At 40.9% G+C, this 19,483-nt stretch overlaps 1 protein-coding gene across 1 annotated transcript; it reads right to left on the bottom strand.

Moving 5' to 3' along the window:
• Nucleotides 1–2,709: 2,709 nt before the first annotated feature.
• On the bottom strand, nt 2,710–12,208 carry lto1 (LTO1 maturation factor of ABCE1). The gene is made up of 5 exons (XM_085278997.1): nt 12,058–12,208; nt 11,888–11,993; nt 11,735–11,805; nt 10,714–10,831; nt 2,710–3,988 (listed from the first exon to the last, which is right to left on the bottom strand). Exons 1-5 carry the CDS (start codon nt 12,114–12,116, stop codon nt 3,917–3,919), a joined length of 426 nt encoding a protein of 141 aa, XP_085135123.1. The 5' UTR covers nt 12,117–12,208; the 3' UTR covers nt 2,710–3,916.
• Between the last annotated feature and the right edge of the window lie 7,275 nt (nt 12,209–19,483).

The following is a 19,483-nucleotide window of genomic DNA, read 5'->3' as shown; positions in this document are numbered from 1 at the left end:
TGAGGTGTGGTATTGCTCCTGAAATTCAGAATAATTATCACCACTTAAACAAGGCTTACCACAAACAAATAGAAAGACATATAGATATAGTGATTCTGTGCATTTATTTCAGTTACTGTTTTCGTGCATTTTGATGGAGGAGCAGCCTCCTTCCACTTTGATAGAAATGACACTTGCACAGCACTAATGCTCACACACATCACACACAGTTTTAACACCCCCACACGCCTGTCCGTAGGTTTTTAACCTAATTGTCATATTTCTGTAAATGTCATGTCTAATCTGTTGCTTGCTGCTTTAACAAACACATATCAGATTACTATTACATTATAAGACAACGAAACACTAAATGTATAAAGGCTAATTTATACTATTGAGCCCGGCGGCGTCCTCTGTCAATACAGAATGTTCCATACGAACAGAAAAAAGGCGCTAAACATGTTTTTAAAACTTGAAGCACTTATTTCTTAAATCCAGACGCAGAGACAGCGCTACATGTGTCAGTTTCTGAGAGCCATGATGCAAGTTAGGCTTCATACATTAGTGTTTCATTTCCACTTTTAGTGATGGTAAAAAGGCAAATCAACTCACCTCAAGATTAATTTCAGTTCAAAAGTCCATTCAGTCATAACCCACAGTACAGCAGAACCCTGACGTACGAAATGAATTCGTTCCCGAGGGTCTTTCGTAATCGAAGATTTTCGTAGGTCGAAGCACCCATCGCGCCTTTTGAGTGAACGACAGGCTATAGGCTAATTGCTAACTGCAACAACAATACGTCGTAGAAAAGTAGTAAAGATATTGACCGTATGCTCTTTAATTTTATATGGAAAAACCGTACGCATTATATTAGAAAAACTGTTGTGATGAATAAGTACGAATCAGGTGGGCTTAACGTCTTAGACTTTTCTACTTTAAACAACACTTTCAAAATTAATCGGGCTAAACATTTTCTTAAAACCCTACCTCTATCTGGAACTTTATACCATATCATATTTTCTCTCGTTTTGGTGGCTTTACTTTTATTTTAAATTGTAATTACAATGTTGAGAAACTCCCTGTAAAGCTTTCATCCTTCCATAAGCAGGTCCTCTTAGCGTGGACCCTCATTTATAAACACAACTTCTCACCTCACAAATACCTTATCTGGAACAACAGAGATATTTTATAGAAAAATAAATCACTTTTCCTGGAAACTTGGCTCCAAAATGGGATCCTATTGATGGCTCAGCTGGTTAGTAAAGAGGGACAACTACTTACTTACAACGACTTTATTGCACTATATAATTTTCCAATCAATGTTCAGGAATTCTCAATGGTGCTTGGTGCCATACCCTCAGGGACTTTAATGTTATATAAAAACACTGACAGCTCGATCTCTACCTCAGTCACTCTCCCTGATCCAGCTGAGTCACCAATAGGAAAAATCTGCTTTTCACAGGAACTTGGTAACAGCAATAAGAGAATACGTAGTTTATTCCAAGAAGATATCGTCTCTCTCCCATATATAATATCTTATTGGAACCGATTTGTTCCAGATATCAAGCGGAAGACAGTCTGGATGGTCCCCCATAAATATTTGATTGTAAATAAGGTGAAAGAAGTCTCATTTAAAATTCTACATAAATGTTATCCAGCCAGTCACTACATGGTCAAATTTAAAAGGGACATAAATACTAATTGTACTTTCTGTGGGGATCATCCAGAAACGGTGACACATCTTTTTTGGTGCTGTTCTTCTACACAGAGATTCTGGAAGGAATTTAGCAGCTTTGTTATTGTCCATATTTTAAGGGAGTTTTCTTTACGATGGGAAAATGTTTTATTCTGTTTCTTTAAGTTCCCCAAGAAGTATGAGAAATGTTTTTTTATGATAAATTTCTTAATACTTTTAGCTGAATTTTTTATCCATAAATGTAAGTTTACTAACAAAACACCATATTTCTGTCATTATTTTAAGGATGTGAAAATGTACATACAATCAATATCAGACTCCACCAACAAAAAGCCTCTCAAAACAATGTATGTATGTGAATTTTTGCGTGTATTCTTATAATTGTTACCTTTTTCTTTTCCCCTGGCTTTGTGTGTACATGTTCTGTTGTTTTGTATACTTCATCTGTTCATATGTTGTATACTCATTGTTTGTTAAATAAAGTTTATTAAAAAACAAAAACAAAAAAACAACAACAATACGTGGTTCAAGTGGAACAGCGAAGCGCAAGTACGAAAGCCAAGAGGTTGTCACATGATTCGGAAGGCATTGTAGGCATTCTGGGCTCAGCCAATCAGAGCCAGCGGATTTCGTTACGCGGGTATTTTGCTGTAACACGGGCAGAAATATTGCCGTTCAGTGCCTTCGTAACGTGAATTTTTCGTTAAATGGGGTATTTGTAAGTCGGGGTTCCACTGTATTTACTTCAGTAACATACCCTCTATGCTCCTCCTTTCTAAACAACTGTAGCGTGCTGACACCGACACGCTGCAGCGGGCACTTTCATTCAGTGAAGGCCGTGGTCCAAAAACTGTAAGAACAGTTATTAAAAAACACATACTGAAGGCCAAGCTGATCTTAACACTGATGTACAATTTATCTGTGAATTCATCCGATTTCCTCAACAGAATGTTCCACCCTCAAAACCTCACCTTAATGTACTTTATCACCTTCATCAACCGCGCACACGCACACCCTCCAACCACACGCGCCCATATTTTGCTCCATTGCTGTTTATTTCACACCTCAAACATTTAGTAAACAGTTAAGCAAATACAAGTAAACAGCAATAAATTACAGGTAGTAATAAAATAAACTACTAACTCGTTTACGCTGCGTCCGCACCTACACGGGTGATTTTGAACACGCAGCTGTTTCGTCCACGTAAACGGCGTTTCGACTCAAAACTGAGATTTTTTAAAACTCCTTTTTTGCGTTTCCGTGTGGACGAGGAATACAGAGTTGGTCACGCAGCGTCAAAGGTATGCGCCTTTTTCACGTCACGCTGTGGCCACGTTATTGTTTACATGAGATGAATTGCAGAATGATAGAGACGAAATACTGTTAATCTGACTGTCTGCAGGTTTTACACGCAGTTACTGTCCCTCTGTTTACAAAGGCAGAGGCGTCACGGTGTCATTATTTTACATGTAGTTGTTTTTCCTGTGTAATAATGTTCAACATTGTTATCAATACATTTTTCAAAAAATGCCTCTCTGTGCAAAATGGGTTCAAAAACATTAAACAGCTGTTGGATCCTGTTTGTCTGTGATTTAAACAGCGGAAACCAACCCTGCAGGGAGACCTACCTCTGCACCTGTGCAGGTGAAGCCAAAGGGCAGATTTGCTTCACCATATTTTCTAGTCTTTGTCTTAGAATGAAGTTGGTTTGGAAACATATTCAGCGACGCTTCATCTCCTGCTTTGCGTTTGTGTGGGCGCCCCGTGCTGGCAGTGTCCAAGCGTTGTTTTCCCCCCTTTTCATACCGCGCCCCCCCTGCAATGGCTCTGGCCCCGCCTAGGGGGCGGGCGCCACACTTTGGGAAGGTCGGGCTTGGAGCAACCATCTAGTTAAAAGAATCTTATTTATTTCATCAAATCTAATGTTACATGTTTAAGGACACAACTTTCACCGCCTTACTGTCCTGATGTTTAGTTCTGTAGTCAACTAAAAAACTGCAATAAATCAATTTGTAGGAAATCAATCAATCAAATTCCTGTTTCTGGGTCTGTAGTGACAGTACATTTTCTACATCATCAAAGATCACACAATTCTTGTCTGATTGTCACTGTCTCACACTCCCAGCATTCAGATGAATCCACTGCAGACCATATCTGCTGGGGCATTCAAGGCTGACATCAAATCAGCTTCCACCTTGTGTCTGGGCGCTGGGTCGGCTCTGGTTCACCATCAAGACAGACTTAGAATGAAGTGCCTTCAGCCACGCTGATGTAATCCTTGAAGTCAGCTGGGACACTGAGCATAGAGCAGACCTGCACAGCAGCAACAAAAAAGCAGTGAAGAAAATATGGAAAACACTGAATCAGGTGACACTGTAGCCTCATCTGCTATACACACAGAGGGAAACGAGGAGACAGCTGAGAAACTACACCAGAGGTATCTTTAATTAACCAAGAACTGTGCTGCACAGTAGGGCTGCTCAATTTATCGAATTTTAATCACGATTACGATCTGGGCTTTCAACGATCATTAAAAATGACGGAGCCGATTATTAGCCCCTCCCTCATTTATCCGTGACACTTTAAAGGCCGGTCCGTGAAAATATTGTCGGGCATAAACCGTCCGTGGCGCAAAAAAGGTTGGAGACTGCTGATTAAGAGGACCCGAGGGAAGCTCGGAAAGCTAAGCAGAAGTTATTTGGAGAGGAGAGTGACTGCTGTTGGTTGAAAAGAGAGGTAAAAAAACTTCAGTGGTGTTGCACACTATTTTATATTATTTTTTAAAGTCATTGTTAACCCTTTAAAGCCGGTCAGAGCAGCACGCTCCGTTTTGTGTAACTACACTCAGCAAAAATATAAACGCAACACCTTTGTTACTGCTCCCATTCCCCATGGGATGGACGTAGAGACCTAAAATTCATTCCAGATACACAATATAACCATCCCTCCCAAACAGTGGTCACAAATCAGTCCAAATGTGTGGTAGTGGGCACATCTGCTATATTGAGATAATCCATCCCACCTCACAGGTGTGCCACATCAGGATGCTGATCTGACATCATGAGTAGTGCACAGGTGTACCTCAGACTGCCCACAACAAAAGGCCACCCTGGAATGTGCAGTTTTTTGCACTATTGGGGGTCTGGGGACCCAGAACCGGTCAGTATCTGGTGTGACCACCATTTGCCTCATGCAGTGCAACACATCGTCGCATGGAGTCTATCAGATTGTCAATTGTGGCCTGTGGAATGTTGGTCCACTCCACTTCAGTGGCTGTGCGAGGTTGTTGGATATTCGTGGGAACTGGTACACGCTGTCGTATACGCCGGTCAAGCACATCCCGAACATGCTCAATGGGTGACATGTCCGGTGAGTATGCTGGCCATGCAAGAACTGGGACATTCTCAGCTGCCATCTGCCCTGAACAATGTGAACCATGATTCATCCGTGAAGCGCACACCTCTCCAACGTGCCAGACGCCATCGAATGTGAGCATTTGCCCACAGAAGTCTGTTACGGCGACGAGCTGGAGTCAGGTCAAGACCCCGATGAGGACGACGGTAGGACTGAACGATATATCGCATTTGCGATAATATCGCGACATGATCAAGTGCAATTTTCTAACCACAAAGGCTGCGATTATACTCTGGACATGTCCAAATTCATGGGCTGCATCCTCCTGAGGCCGCATTTGTAGACCGATTACGTCACAGCAACGCGCCGAAGGCTGTCCAAATTCGTAGACTCCTCCGAATGTAGCCGACAAATGCGTCCTCCTTTTCCCCGAATTTGAAGGATGGGTCGGGTGTGTCCTTCGTGGCCCACCATATCCCAGAAGTCATAGCGCGGCCCAGCCAAACTCCAGTTTCCAACAATGGCGGCCGCTACTAAGTTTTAAAATTACTCATACTAATCTTTCTGGGTCACAAAATAAACTTTTAACATATTTTCAGGCGAGAAAGTAGTTGTGTAAACATCAAATATCTGCTGGGTTTATCAAGATATCCCATATTTGCAAAAGTGCTTCGACGTTTTCAGAGGCGTCTGCTACCCACCAGCTCGACAGCTAGCCGGGAGCTCGAGGGTTACTGATGCGGCCGAGAACGGCACAACTCCCGGCACATCATTTTCAGATCACCGCGGAGTTTCGCTGCTCGGGTTAAACGTAATATATAAGTCACTTAGACAACCTAAAAATGTTATTGTTGGGCTTTTTTCAGTGTTTTGTTTGTTCGTGAGTAAATCGGTTTGGCTGAGATTAAAGTTATTAGATTAGATAAAATAAAACTTTATTAATCCCCCGGGTGGGTTCCTCCTTGGTTTTCACACAGCTGACTAAACGTCAAACAGAAAACTGATTAAACAGAAGTATGAGACAGTCGAGAATTTACGCCAGTGTCTGGTTATATTTTAGATAGCAAGAAGCAGACGGCCGAGTTTATTAAACTCCACCGAGACAGCGGTGACGCTAATCAGAACTAGACCGTCCAATTTCACGCCTTTAAACTTTAAAGGCGTGTTTGTGTGTTGTTTATACAATTGCTATTATGTTTGCACTTTATGTGTAATGTTACTGACTGCAGAGATCAGTAAGATGTGTGTATTTTTTATTTATTAGTTTTATTTATTTAATATTATTTTTTAATTGAATGACTGTCTAGTAGTTCACAGATGTCGAAAAACTGAGTGTGGTAAAGCCACTGATTTTGTTTATGTATATTTCTGCAATCTGCACATTGCACTGACTTTCATTTTAATGTTTACACCAGGGTTCCTTGTCAGCACTTTATGCTCAGATGTTTGTAAGCTAAAAATAAACTATTGTGTATGTTCAAATATACTGTTGTGATTGAAGAAGTTAAATAAAAATGTCAGTCATCAATTCATGCATCACCTCATGTCATCATAACAGAGGTCTGTCTTCCAGGAAAGAACAGTTTAAAATTAATGTAATATAGTATTGGCCATACTATATGATGTATTGCTTGTCTTTGTTTAATAATACAGAAGACAAAGACCTTAAAAAATAATCGCATATCGCATCGCAATCGCAATATTGGGGCAAAAAAAAATCGCAATTAGATTATTTTCCATAATCGTTCAGCCCTAGACGACGGGCATGCAGTTGAGCATCCCTGAGACGGTTTCTGACAGTTTGTGCAGAAATTGTTTGGTTGTGCAAACCAATTGTTCCAGCAGCTGTCTGGGTGGCTGGTCTCAGACGATCTTGGAGGTGAACCTGCTGGATGTGGAGGTCCTGGGCTGGTGTGGTTACACGAGGTCTGCGGTTGTGAGGCCGGTTGGATGTGCTGCCATATTCTCTGAAACGCCTGTGGAGACGGCTTATGGTTGAGAAATGAACATTCAATGCACGGGCAACAGATCTGGTTGACATTCCTGCTGTCAGCATGCCAATTGCACGCTCCCTCATTGCTTGTGGCATCTGTGGCATTTTGCTATGAGACAAAACTGCACATTCCAGGGTGGCCTTTTGTTGTGGGCAGTCTGAGGTACACCTGTGCACTACTCATGGTGTCAGATCAGCATCCTGATGTGGCACACCTGTGAGGTGGGATGGATTATCTCAATATAGCAGATGTGCCCACTACCACACATTTGGACTGATTTGTGACCACTGTTTGGGAGGGATGGTTATATTGTGTATCTGGAATGAATTTTAGGTCTCTACGTCCATCCCATGGGGAATGGGAGCAGTAACAAAGGTGTTGCGTTTATATTTTTGTTGAGTGTATTTTTAAATCCCTGTAGAACCGGAACCGTGTAAGCTAGCGCAATAATTTGTTTTGCATAAGAAACCGGAGGAGTTGTACTTACATCTGATGCCATCAGCTTGTCCTCGGTCACGGTTTCCTTCCACATATAGCTTTGCAAAAACTGCATAAAAAGCTCTTGCAGGAACAAAAACATAATATTCCAGAAACACGCTTTGCCGATCCGATCAGCTGTTCGTAACACTTCCCACAGTGAAACAGACGTCAGCGCGAACGATCGCATGTCCGCCATTTCCTGCCCTAAACCGGAAGTGACGTCACTTTCGCAGAAAATGTAGTTTTTTTACTTGTAGGCCTTAAGAGCCTATACTGGTGTTTTTATAAGTCATGTCTGACTTTATGCTTTTCTGAATAGTTGCTGGGATGCTGAGAAGTCGAATTGCACTGCTGGAAATACCGTATTTTCACAACCATAAGGCGCACTTAAAAGTCTTAGATTTTCTTCAAAAAGTGCGGCGCGCCCTATAGCGCAGTGCGCCCTATGTGTTGTAAGGAGGACGTAGTAGAGAACACCATGAGAACGTTAAAGGGTGAAGTGTATGCGTTGACTTTATCACACATACCTGTATAAAAGAACAGGTATGTGCATTATGCAGGACATCGTTGTTTTAACAACCATGAAAATGGCAAAGAGACACGCTTACGAAGCACAGTTTAAACTGAAGGCCATCAGCTACGCGGAGGAACATGGAAATCGAGCAGCGGCGAGAGAATTTAAGATTAACGAATCGATGGTTCGCAAATGGAGGAAGCTGGAAAACAAGCTCCGGCAGGTCAAGAAAACGCAGTTGAGTTTCCGCGGACATAAGGCGAGGTGGCTCGAGTTGGAGGAAAGACTCGAGCGGTGGATCATCGAGCAAAGAGCGAGCGGGAGAAGCGTTTCGACGGTCACCATTCGGCTAAAAGCAGTTTCACTAGCTGAAGAGATGAACATTGAACATTTCCAAGGAGGTCCGTCTTGGTGCTTTCGTTTTATGAAACGGTGCCATTTTTCCATCCGGACCAGGACTACGGTAGCGCAGCAACTTCCAGCGGATTATAAGGAAAAGCTGGCCATCTTCCGCTCCTACTGCAGCAAACACATCGGCGACAAAAACATCCAGCCCAGCCACATCACTAACATGGACGAGGTCCCGCTCACTTTTGACATCCCGGTGAGTCACACTGTGGAGAAGAAGGGGACCAGCACGGTAGCGATACGCACAACGGGGTATGAAAAGTCTTCTTTTACTGTTGTGCTTGGCTGCCATGCTAATGGACAGAAACTGCCGCCTATGGTGATTTTTAAGAGAAAGACTTTGCCTAAAGAGAAGTTTCCAGCAGGAATCATCATTAAGGCAAATGAAAAGGGCTGGATGGATGAGGAAATGATGAAAGAGTGGCTGAGGGAGGTGTATGTAAGGAGACCAGGTGGTTTTTTCCACGCATCACCATCGCTGTTGATCTGTGACTCTATGCATCTCACAGCCGATGTGAAAAAACTTGTGAAGCAAATGAACTGTGAGCTTGCTGTCATTCCGGGAGGCCTGACAAAGGAACTCCAACCGCTGGACATCGGTGTGAACCGGCCATTCAAAGTAAGGCTGCGAGCGGCCTGGGAGCGATGGATGACCGGTGGAGACCACAGTTTCACTAAGAGTGGATGGCAACGCCGGGCGAGTTACGCCACAATTTGCGAATGGATTGTAGATGCTTGGGCTAACATGTCTGCTGGCACTGTTGTTCGAGCTTTCGCAAAAGTCGGCATCATTTCCAAGGCACGGCACGGAAAGTGACTCTGACGGTGAAGACAGTGAACCTGGCATGTTTGATGGAGATTTAGCGCAGCTGTTCAATTCAGACACAGAGGATGAGGACTTCGATGGGTTTGATTGATGATAAAAATGTGAGTACCAAACTTCGTTTTGCTCCTGCTTTATTTTTAAATACGCACACTTGTATGCTTGTGTGTTGTTGATGATGACGATTACTGGTAATAAAAATGTGAGTAAGGTACCGAACTCAGGTTTGCTCCCGCTTTATTTTTAAATACGCATACGGTACTTGTATGCGCCCTATGATCCAGTGCGCCTTATGTGTGTGTTAAATACAGTAATGGCACACATAACTGAGACTGCGCCTTTTAGCACAATGCGCCTTATGGTCGTGAAAATACGGTAGTTTATTTTGATGCTGTTTTCTTTGCAAATTTGCATCATAGGATTGTTTTTTGTTTTTCCTGCAGTATATAAAAATAAATAAAACTATGAAGGCACTCAAAATAAATTTCCTGTTGTTGTAAACTATTTTTTGCAACTTTTTTGTATTTAAAGTTTTGAGGGATAAACCTCTTAAATTTCTCCAAGTAGAAATATATGTAAACAAAACAAAAGCAATTTTCAATTTTTTTGTAATTTATTGCACTTTTTTTGCAATTAATAATAATAATAATAATAATAATAATGGATTGGATTTATATAGCGCTTTTCAAGGCACCCAAAGCGCTTTACAATACCACTATTCATTCACTCTCACATTCACACACTGGTGGAGGCAGCTACAGTTGTAGCCACAGCTGCCCTGGGGCAGACTGACAGAAGCGAGGCTGCCATGTCGCGCCATCGACCCCTCTGGCCAACACCAGTAGGCGGTAGGTGAAGTGTCTTGCCCAAGGACACAACGACCAGGACAGAGAGCCCGGGGATCGAACCGGCGACCTTCCGGTTACAGATACGCGTCCCAACCCCCTGAGCCACGGTCGCCCCAATGTATGTAGTTACTATGGACTTAATGCATACATATTATTAAAATATGGGCTATATCAGTTGTATAGCAACTTGAAATGCTCCCACAAATGGCACTACAGCATGTAAAAAAGTAATATAAGCTCTGGCGGACTTGGTTCTATAGTAGGTCGTAAGGGTTAAATAAATATCGTCAAATAATCGAGATCTCAATTTCAGTGAAAATAATCGTGATTATCATTTTTGCCATAATCGAGCAGCCCTACTGCACAGTGCAACTGCTCAGCAAACTGCAGCTAGCCAGGCTAGCTAGCAAGCCCAATAGCTAGCTGATTCAAAAAAAAAAGAAGAAAAAAACCCTCTTTTTTTGTCCAAATAGAGAAAAACCAAAATCTCAGACTCAAGGCTTTAAAACGATCATCCACAAACCAGTGAGTGACAGTAGCAAAGTCTGATTTCATATCATGTCACTGGCTCCACAAAAACCTTCATTCCGCTCCGATTAAAACAAGAAATCAAGTACCTGTCTGAACTTAGCTCGAAGCTTGTCCATGTCATCCTGTAGCTTCTGAGACTGCGGATCGTCAAGAGGAGAGCTTTGGATCATTCCAAGGAGGGCGTCCAGTGCTTTCACACGCTTTCTGATGGCACACAAGTTGGATTGACATAGCTGTAACAATTCCACACACTGCAGCTAAGAGTGATGACCAGGTGAAACAAATAACTTCTTTCCTAAGGAGTGGAGCAGTAAATGCTTAAAATAAATACAAAACGCAGTTTGTAAATGATGATTTCATTTCATAAAAAGAACATGAGTCAAACATGGTGTTGGTAGTGTGGCAGGCTGGGGCTGCTTTAGGACCTGGATAAAAATCGAGGCCTGAACTCTGTTCTCTACCAGAAACTCCTAAAGGACAATGCCAAATAATGCCAAACACAGCAGCAAGTCCACCACTGAACGGTTTTGGAGTGGCCTAGTCAAAATGTGACTTAAATCAGATTAAGATGCTTTGTCACGACTTTAAACAGGCTGTTCATTCTACAGTTCTACAAAGATTAGGCTGAAACTCCTTCACAGCAACGTGCCAGACTCACTGCCAGTTATACTGCAAACGATTCATTGCAAACTGGCAAAACCTACTTTTAAGCTTAGGAGGAATCGTTTTGTCACATCGGGCCATGTAGGTTTGGATTTGTCCTGTAAAAAATGCATTTTGTATTTTCTAGGGATATTTGAGTCTAGCGTTGACATTTGCCACACTGCCTCCGGAGCATTAAAAAGAGCACTAACACTCACAGCAGCATCAGAGAGAAACAATGCGAACTATCTCCTGTAACTACACCTGCTCAACAGAGCCCGATACACGGATCCTGAACAGGTTTCAGTCCACTCTGTAACTAGCACTTCATCACGGTGCTGTGTTATTCGGGATTAACATGGCGATCACAGAGTTTCACAGACGCAGAGCGCCTGTACTAGCTGAGCTGTGGCGATGAACAGCAGCACGGGAACGGCTGGAGGATCGTGTTTAAGGCGGTCCTACCTTGATTTGCCATCTATGTTGTTTTGGAGGACACATTTCCACGTGATTGCAAAGCCGTAATAGAAGGACATCTGTCAGAGACAACAGACAGTAAACCTCTCTGAGCACCCGGAGGTTCACGTTGAATCACGCAGTTAAGGGTCCTGTCCTCACCTCGCAGGACAGCCGGGCCCCGTGATTAGCTCCGTGTCTGCGGCCGTCCTGAAGCCCTCGGCGGGTCCCCCTCTTAAAACCTTCCCGGTAGCCTTCATCTCGGAACCTGTGAAACAACGAAACTGAGCTTCAGACTGCTACAGGAAGCAGCATCTATTCACTAAACCCACCTTTCTTCTGCAAACACAATGCTATCAAACAGGTCATCGTCCATTCTCACGTCGGCCATTGCTCCAACTTCCGGCTAACTCGCCGGAAATTGTTATCTGACTGAACTCTGAACCCGGCGGCAGTGCCACCCCCAGGGTAGGAGGGAAAGTGTTCTCAGACGGTATGAGTTTCTTTGATTTTATTTTTTGCTTTGACAAACGCATAGAAACCAATGAAGCAGTTTCTCAGCAGCCTGTTTGAGCTCTTTTCAAAGTTTCAGCTCCCACAAAAGAGCCAAATCTTAAAGCTCCCAAACGGCTGTTTTAGTATAATTCGGTGCTTGTAATTTAGCCTAATGTAGCAAAGATGAATGTTTTGTGTGTTGGTGAGTAACTTTAAGTGTTTTCATAAAAGTTGTTCATTTACTACTGCTGGGGAGAACTTACATGGAGTTCAAGTCCTGTAATAAAGTTTGAATTCTTTTGTCTTTCACAATAGAAAATGACTAACAGTCCTCTCACCCAGCTCCTAATCAGCATGAATCTGTAGCATCCCCGGTATAAAAGATGGTCTCTAAAGCCGATGGTTCACAATCCTTTTATGAAACAGCTTTGTACGTGAACACACCGTGAGAGCTACAACATATACAGAATAAAAAATACCATTAGTAAATAGAAAAGAGCATGTTACCTTTAACCTTTTGCCTTATTTATTAATCATAAATGAATAATTTGTACGTTAAATTAATGCACCTTTACATTGAGTGCTATTACCATGTATATTTATTAAACCCTTCTAACACTAAGCCAGTACCGACCTTTTCTATACCATGAAATCAGAATCAGAATCAGAATACTTTATTGATCCCTGGGGGAAATAATTTTTTGTTACAGTGCTCCATTTTAAACCAACATTAAGACAAGACAGACAATACACTAACTAAGAATAGTACAATATATACATATATATACATACATACATACATACATAAGTCACTCATAAATAAATAGTTGGAAAAGAAACATGTGTAGTTGTAGCAGCAAACAGTGTGTTAAGTAAGGATTAAGTGTGTTAAGTGTGTTAAGGATCATTTATTCAGTATTTAGCCTCCATTTTTAGAATTATTTCTTAGTCATTTTTATCAGTGTGGTTTTAATCCTGTCCATTTCCAATGCTGCAGGTTCTGTCGGTCAAGTGCACAGTTTGCATAATGGGTGTACACTCTTGCAAGTAATGTAAGCAATATAATTTTTCTTTACATCTTTCTTTATTTAGTATTGTGTTTTAGTTTGCCGTGTACTTTGTTGTGCCCACTAATGGAATACTTGAGGTTTTAAACTAGGTTTTAATAAATTGGCAGTTAGGGAACCTCACCAACGGCTTTGGCCTGTTAACTAAGCTTCTGTGCTATTTCCTGTTTTACTCCTGTTACAGAAACAAAGACACTCTTAATTAGACCACGTGAATCTCATCTCTGTTGGACTGGCCATTAACAGCAGGAATAAAGCAGGAGGCTTGAGACATAGATGAGGTGCAGATCAACCAGGTGTTTATTCCTCAACATTACAGATTACAGAAAACACAGCAAACCTAAATGGCATGTCTAGCCTGCCAAACGTTTAAAAGAAAGCAAACTGTAAATAAGCCAGACCACCCTGACTTTACATTGCAAGACACCTATGTAATTATAGAGCTTTGGATGAAAAAGGTCTGTTTTCTTTTATTTGAAATGTGGCCTTCTAACAGCAGGGGGCACTGCAAACCAAGTGGAATAATGAAGGAAGGTTTCTGTGAGTGAGTATGAGTATGCTGACCTGGCCATTTAATAATTCTTCTAAAAGAAAGCTAAGTGCCAACATGGGCAGCATTGGTCAGCGGGGTAATGGCTTTAACCTTTGAAAACAAGTTATCTTAAACAGTTCAGAAGTCCAGAAGTGTTTGACTGCCAAGAACGTGTTTCTGTGCTTTCTATCTGCCAGCTGTGAAAACACAGCTGGAGGTTTTGGATAAGGGACCATCAGCAACACTATCACAGATTAATGATTGAGTTCAGCAAACTTTTCTATGAGGCCATAGCCCACTGGCTCTTCTGTGGGTGAAAATTCATGTCAAGTGTTTTCACTTTCATGTCACAAGTTGTAATGGAAGGTCTATATTTTTAAATCTAATTTTTAACAAATGGAAAAATCTGCTGTGAAAATCACTCAGTCCCTCCACCTCCTCCACATTATGTGTATGCTGACACACAGAATCTACATGTGTCACTGTACAGTGTGTTTCTTATTCACACAAGACCAGACAGCAGTGGTAGCAGAGCTACCACGAGACATGCTGACCTGCCGTTTGCCTGTCATTGTGGAGGGGCCACAGGGGATCCAAGATTTTTTTTGTCCCTACTAAATGTTATTCATAGGCGATCTGTGCTCTATGTAAATAAAACTGAGCTGAACTGAAACCTCACAAAAAACAGACAACACCTTTGAAATGATTTAGGCCCAATGCCCACTTTAAAAGCTCTAACCTCCAAACCCTCATAGACTTAAATTATATATCGGGTATAAATCGAAATCAGAATCAGAATCCTTTATTAATCCCGAAGGAAATAATTTTGACAATCCCATGTTTTCTCAATTTTGTAGTTTGAGAATATTTTTTCCAATTTTCTAAAGGTATGATGAAAGTTTCCAAGCCAAATGTAAAGTTACAAGAGGCCAGGTCCAGTTGATCTGTGTGAAGTATTGCTTTGTTCCATAAGTTGGCTGTGCATTGTACACATTATTTGATGGTGAGGGTGATTTGAGGGTAAGAAGACCTTTCAAGCTGACAACATTGACTTGGCATTCCAAACCTATTACAAAATGTTATACACACAACCTGCACAAGCCAATACAGAAGATATAAAAATGTTTCTTAACTCATTAGATTTGCCATCAATTGGTGAGTGTCAAAATGAATGCCTAACCAAACAGATTCAGAAGAAGAATTGGAAATGGCCTTAAAGAAACGAAAAAATAACAAAACACCAGGTACAGATGGCCTGCCGGCTGAGTGGTATAAAGCATTTGAGGTGGAGGTGCTTCCAGTTTTGCTAAGGTCAATGAACTGGACATTAGAGAATATGTCCACCCCCCCGCCCCACCCCCATCATGGTTTGAGGCAATCATAACAATTATAGCTAAAGACGGTAAGAACAAAATGCTGTGCAGCTCATATGCCGATATCAGTCCTAAACCAACATTATAAGCTTTACGCCTCAATTATATCTAATAGGCTAAACTCGTTCATCCCAGATTTGATTGATGAAGATCAAACTGGATTTGTTGGGGGCCGGCAAACCCAAGACAACATAAGACCCTCTCTCCACATAATCAATAATGTAAGAGGAAGTAATCATAAAGCGGTACTAAAAAGTCTGGATGCCGAAAAGGCCTTTGATTGCGTTAGCTGGACGTATTTGATTTTGGTCCTAGAAAGATTTGGTTTTGCTGAAAACTCCATTAACAGTATTAAGACATTATATTCAATGTCTACCGCGAGAGTCAAGATAAATGGACGAGTCACGGACCGTATAAAGTTGGAAAGATCTACTCGCCAAGGTTGTCCCTTGTCTCCGACTCTTTTCGCTCTTTACATTGAACCTTTAGCACAGGCAATAAGAGAAAATAATAGTATTCATGGGGTTAGGGCTGCTCGATTATGGCAAAAATGATAATCACGATTATTTTCACTGAAATTGAGATCACAATTATTTGACGATATTTATTTAACCCTTTAAGACCTACTATAGAACCAAGTCCACCAGAGCTTATATTATTTTTTTACATGCTGTAGTGCCATTTGTGGGAGCATTTCAAGTTGCTATACATCAATACAAATGTTATGGCCCATATTTTAATAATATGTATGCATTAAGTCCATAGTAATTACATAAATTGCAAAAAAGTGCAATAAACTACAAAAAAAATTGAAAATCGCTTTTGTTTTGTTTACATATATTTCTACTTGGAGAAATTTAAGAGGTTTATCCCTCAAAACTTTAAATACAATAAAGTTGCAAAAAAATAGTTTCCCACCACAGGAAATTTATTTTGAGTGTCTTCATAGTTTTATTTTGGAGATACAGCAATTTTTATATACTGCAGGAAAAACAAAAAACAATCCTATGATGCAAATTTGCAAAGAAAACAGCAGGTGCATCATTTCACTGTGGGAAGTGTTACGAACAGCTGATAGGAACGGCAAAACGTGTTTCTGGAATATTATGTTTTTGTTCCTGCAAGCGCTTTTTATGCAATTTTTGCAAAGCTATATGTGGAACGAAACCGTGACCGAGGACAAGCTGATGGCATCAGATGTAAGTACAACTCCTCCGGTTTCATATGCAAAACAAATTATTGCGCTAGCTTACACGGTTCAGGTTCTACAGGGATTTAAAAATAGTTACGCAAAACGGAGCGTGCTGCTCTGACCGGATTTAAAGGGTTAACAATGACTTTAAAAAAATAATATAAAATAGTGTGCAACACCACTGAAGTTTTTTTTTTAAACTCTCTTTTCAACCAACAGCAGTCACTCTCCAAATAACTTCTGCTTAGCTTTCCGAGCTTCCCTCAGGTCCTCTTAATCAGCGGTCTCCAACCTTTTTTGCGCCACGGACCGGTTTATGCCCGACAATATTTTCACGGACCGGCCTTTAAGGTGTCGCAGATAAATGAGGGAGGGGCTAATAATCGGCTCAGTCATTTTTAATGATTGTTGAAAGCCCAGATCGTAATCGTGATTAAAATTCGATTAATTGAGCAGCCCTACATGGGGTCGTGGTTAATTCAAGAGAACATAAAATAGCACTATATGCTGATGATGTCCTCTTGTACTTGTCGAATCCAGACCAGTCCATCCGGACCCTTTTAGATTTGCTGGGAAGGTTTGGGATGTATTCTGGTTACAAACTCAACATAGGAAAAACACAAATTTGAAGTTTTAACTATAGCCCGTTGAGTGAGGTCAAAAAAAAAATTCTGTTGATTGGTCTCTGAAAGCAATTAGATATTTAGCAGTATGGCTGACTAAATCGTTAGATGGCTTGTATAAAAAAAACTTTGAGCCCGTGAACCAAAAGATTAAAGAGGACCTCACTCAATGGTCAACACTTGTTTTTGATTTTAGTGCAAGAATGGAGGTCATTAAAATGTCAGTCCTACCCAGACTACTGTATCTGTTTATGTCTCTGCCTATCAAAATCCCCAAATCTCAGTTCCATGACTGGGACAAACAAATATCTCGATTTATTTGGAGGGGGCGGAAACCTAGAATTAAATATAGCACATTATTATTCCATAAAGATAAAGGCGGCTTCTCCCTCCCAAGTCTCAGAGATTACTACCTTGCCGCTCAACTCAAAATAATTATACAATGGTGTGATGACACTTATGGGGCCCGACGGAACGACATTGAGAATATGTGTGGGGTCATTCCAATACAAGCCTTGATAGGTGATCAGAAGCTGGCAACAGCCCACCAGAAAGAACTGAACCCTTTCGCATCTTTTACATTGCTTATCTGGTTTGAGTTAGTGAAAGAACTAAATCTAAGGAACCACATTCAAGTACTTAAGTGGGTGGCTTAAGACTCTGAGTTTAAACCAAACCAATTGGATTTACAATTTAAGAACTGGTCACATAAAGGCATTAATGTATACTGTAAAATACTGGATAAGAAAGGCCTGCAAAGTTTTCAAACATTACAAGAAAAATATGAGCTAGGAAAAAATGATTTTTTCAGATACCTACAATTACGTGACTATAGAAATTAATACACAACCCAATGAAATAATTAATCTGATTTCACAAACATACTTTAAGGGATGTAAGTCAGTTATCTCTAAACTCTACCAGGGCATATTAAAAAGAAGGGGAACTTCAACAGATTATATAAAGGGAAGATGGGAGAGAGAGTTGTCCTCAGTTATAACTTCTGAGCGATGGGACAATATGTGTGAGACTGCTATTTCAAACTCATCCTCTGCATACTGGCGAGAATTTAGTTGGAAAAACGTGGTACGATTTTTCATAACACCAAAACAACAAACACGGGGAAATTCTTCATGCTGGGGAAACTGTTGCAAACCATACCCACATATTCTGGTCGTGTCGAAAACGTTCTAAATTTTGGGAAGATGTTATATCAAAGATAGAACAAACTATAGGCTTTAAATCAAAACAACGGCCTGTCATAACATTTTATTTAGAAATTACTCGTAAGTGGCTCTGTACTGACCCCCCTGTTCTGGACTGGTTGAGCGTTGTTGAGGAGATTCATAAAATGGAAAAACTTACCTTTTTGTTAAGGTTGCAAGCTAATATTTATACCACAAGATGGGACAAGTGGTTGAAATCTATCCGAAATTTTTTTAAATTAATAAATTTTTTCTTTCTCCTGTTTGTGCCTACTCACATCTATATAAACTTCTGCATGCCTCTCCTAGGCTGCTCTTACATCTGTAGATGTGCTGTCAGTTCATGAATACAAAGTCATGTTCTCACTGCCAGAACTGCTTTGTGGGAAAAAGCTGTGCTTTTCAGTCGACTGCTTGTTTTGTTATTGTTGTTTTTGGTTGTTTGTTGTTTTCCTTTTCTGTTGTAAAAAATATGTAAAACCTTTATTAAAAACTAAGTAATAAAAAAAAATTGGATGTATTGTTACATGGCAACCTTCCCAGGACTTAAAAATTGGTCAAATTGTTTCATACACAGCAAATTCAAAAGTGTTAAATGTTTTGGTGTTAATAGTCTTCTTGCAAAAGTAGAGTTAATTTTACTCTAAGCAGAGTCACATTATTTTAATGTAACTCTGAGGTGTAAAATGATAGTAGTTAAATCGAGTGTTAAAAATGAGTGTTTCTCTGTCAAATCTGGAGGTGTTACAATGGAAACATTAACTCTTGACCTCTTAACTCTGAACTCCTAGAGGGGCTATGACACCACTAGAGTAAATTCACAGACTCCGCCCCCAGCACAGCTCCAATCGAAGCTGAAGTGAAGCCGTTTCAGAACATTTTGCTCTACATACAGTGGGGCAAAAAAGTATTTAGTCAGCCACCGATTGTGCAAGTTCCCCCACTTAAAATGATGACAGAGGTCAGTAATTTGCACCAGAGGTACACTTCAACTGTGAGAGACAGAATGTGAAAAAAAATCCATGAATCCACATGGTAGGATTTGTAAAGAATTTATTTGTAAATCAGGGTGGAAAATAAGTATTTGGTCACCTCGAACAAGGAAAATCTCTGGCTCTCACAGACCTGTAACGTCTTCTGTAAGAAGCTTTTCTGTCCCCCACTCTTTACCTGTATGAATGGCACCTGTTTGAACTCATCATCTGTATAAAAGACACCTGTCCACAGCCTCAAACAGTCAGACTCCAAACGCCGCCATGGCCAAGACCAAA

This window comes from Mchenga conophoros, linkage group LG1 (assembly GCF_057382185.1).
Source record: "Mchenga conophoros isolate Kocher_MC1m ecotype Shallow Benthic linkage group LG1, M_conophoros_male_GT1.1, whole genome shotgun sequence".
NCBI lineage: Eukaryota > Metazoa > Chordata > Actinopteri > Cichliformes > Cichlidae > Mchenga > Mchenga conophoros.
The sequence above is the reverse complement of the archived record's forward strand: the minus strand, read 5'-3'. Positions and strand labels throughout refer to the sequence as shown.

What these genes read in the sequence shown, in the direction of transcription:
- lto1 (XM_085278997.1), bottom strand. Translation starts at nt 12,116, where the DNA reads ATGGCCGACGTGAGAATGGACGATGACCTGTTTGATAGCATTGTGTTT. An exon ending in ATTGTGTTTGCAGAAGAAAG is followed by an intron (nt 11,994 to 12,057) that starts GTGGGTTTAGTG and finishes GTTGTTTCACAG; the next exon opens with GTTCCGAGATGAAGGCTACC. An exon ending in TTCGAGCTAAGTTCAGACAG is followed by an intron (nt 3,989 to 10,713) that starts GTACTTGATTTC and finishes GCTGCTGTGCAG; the next exon opens with GTCTGCTCTATGCTCAGTGT.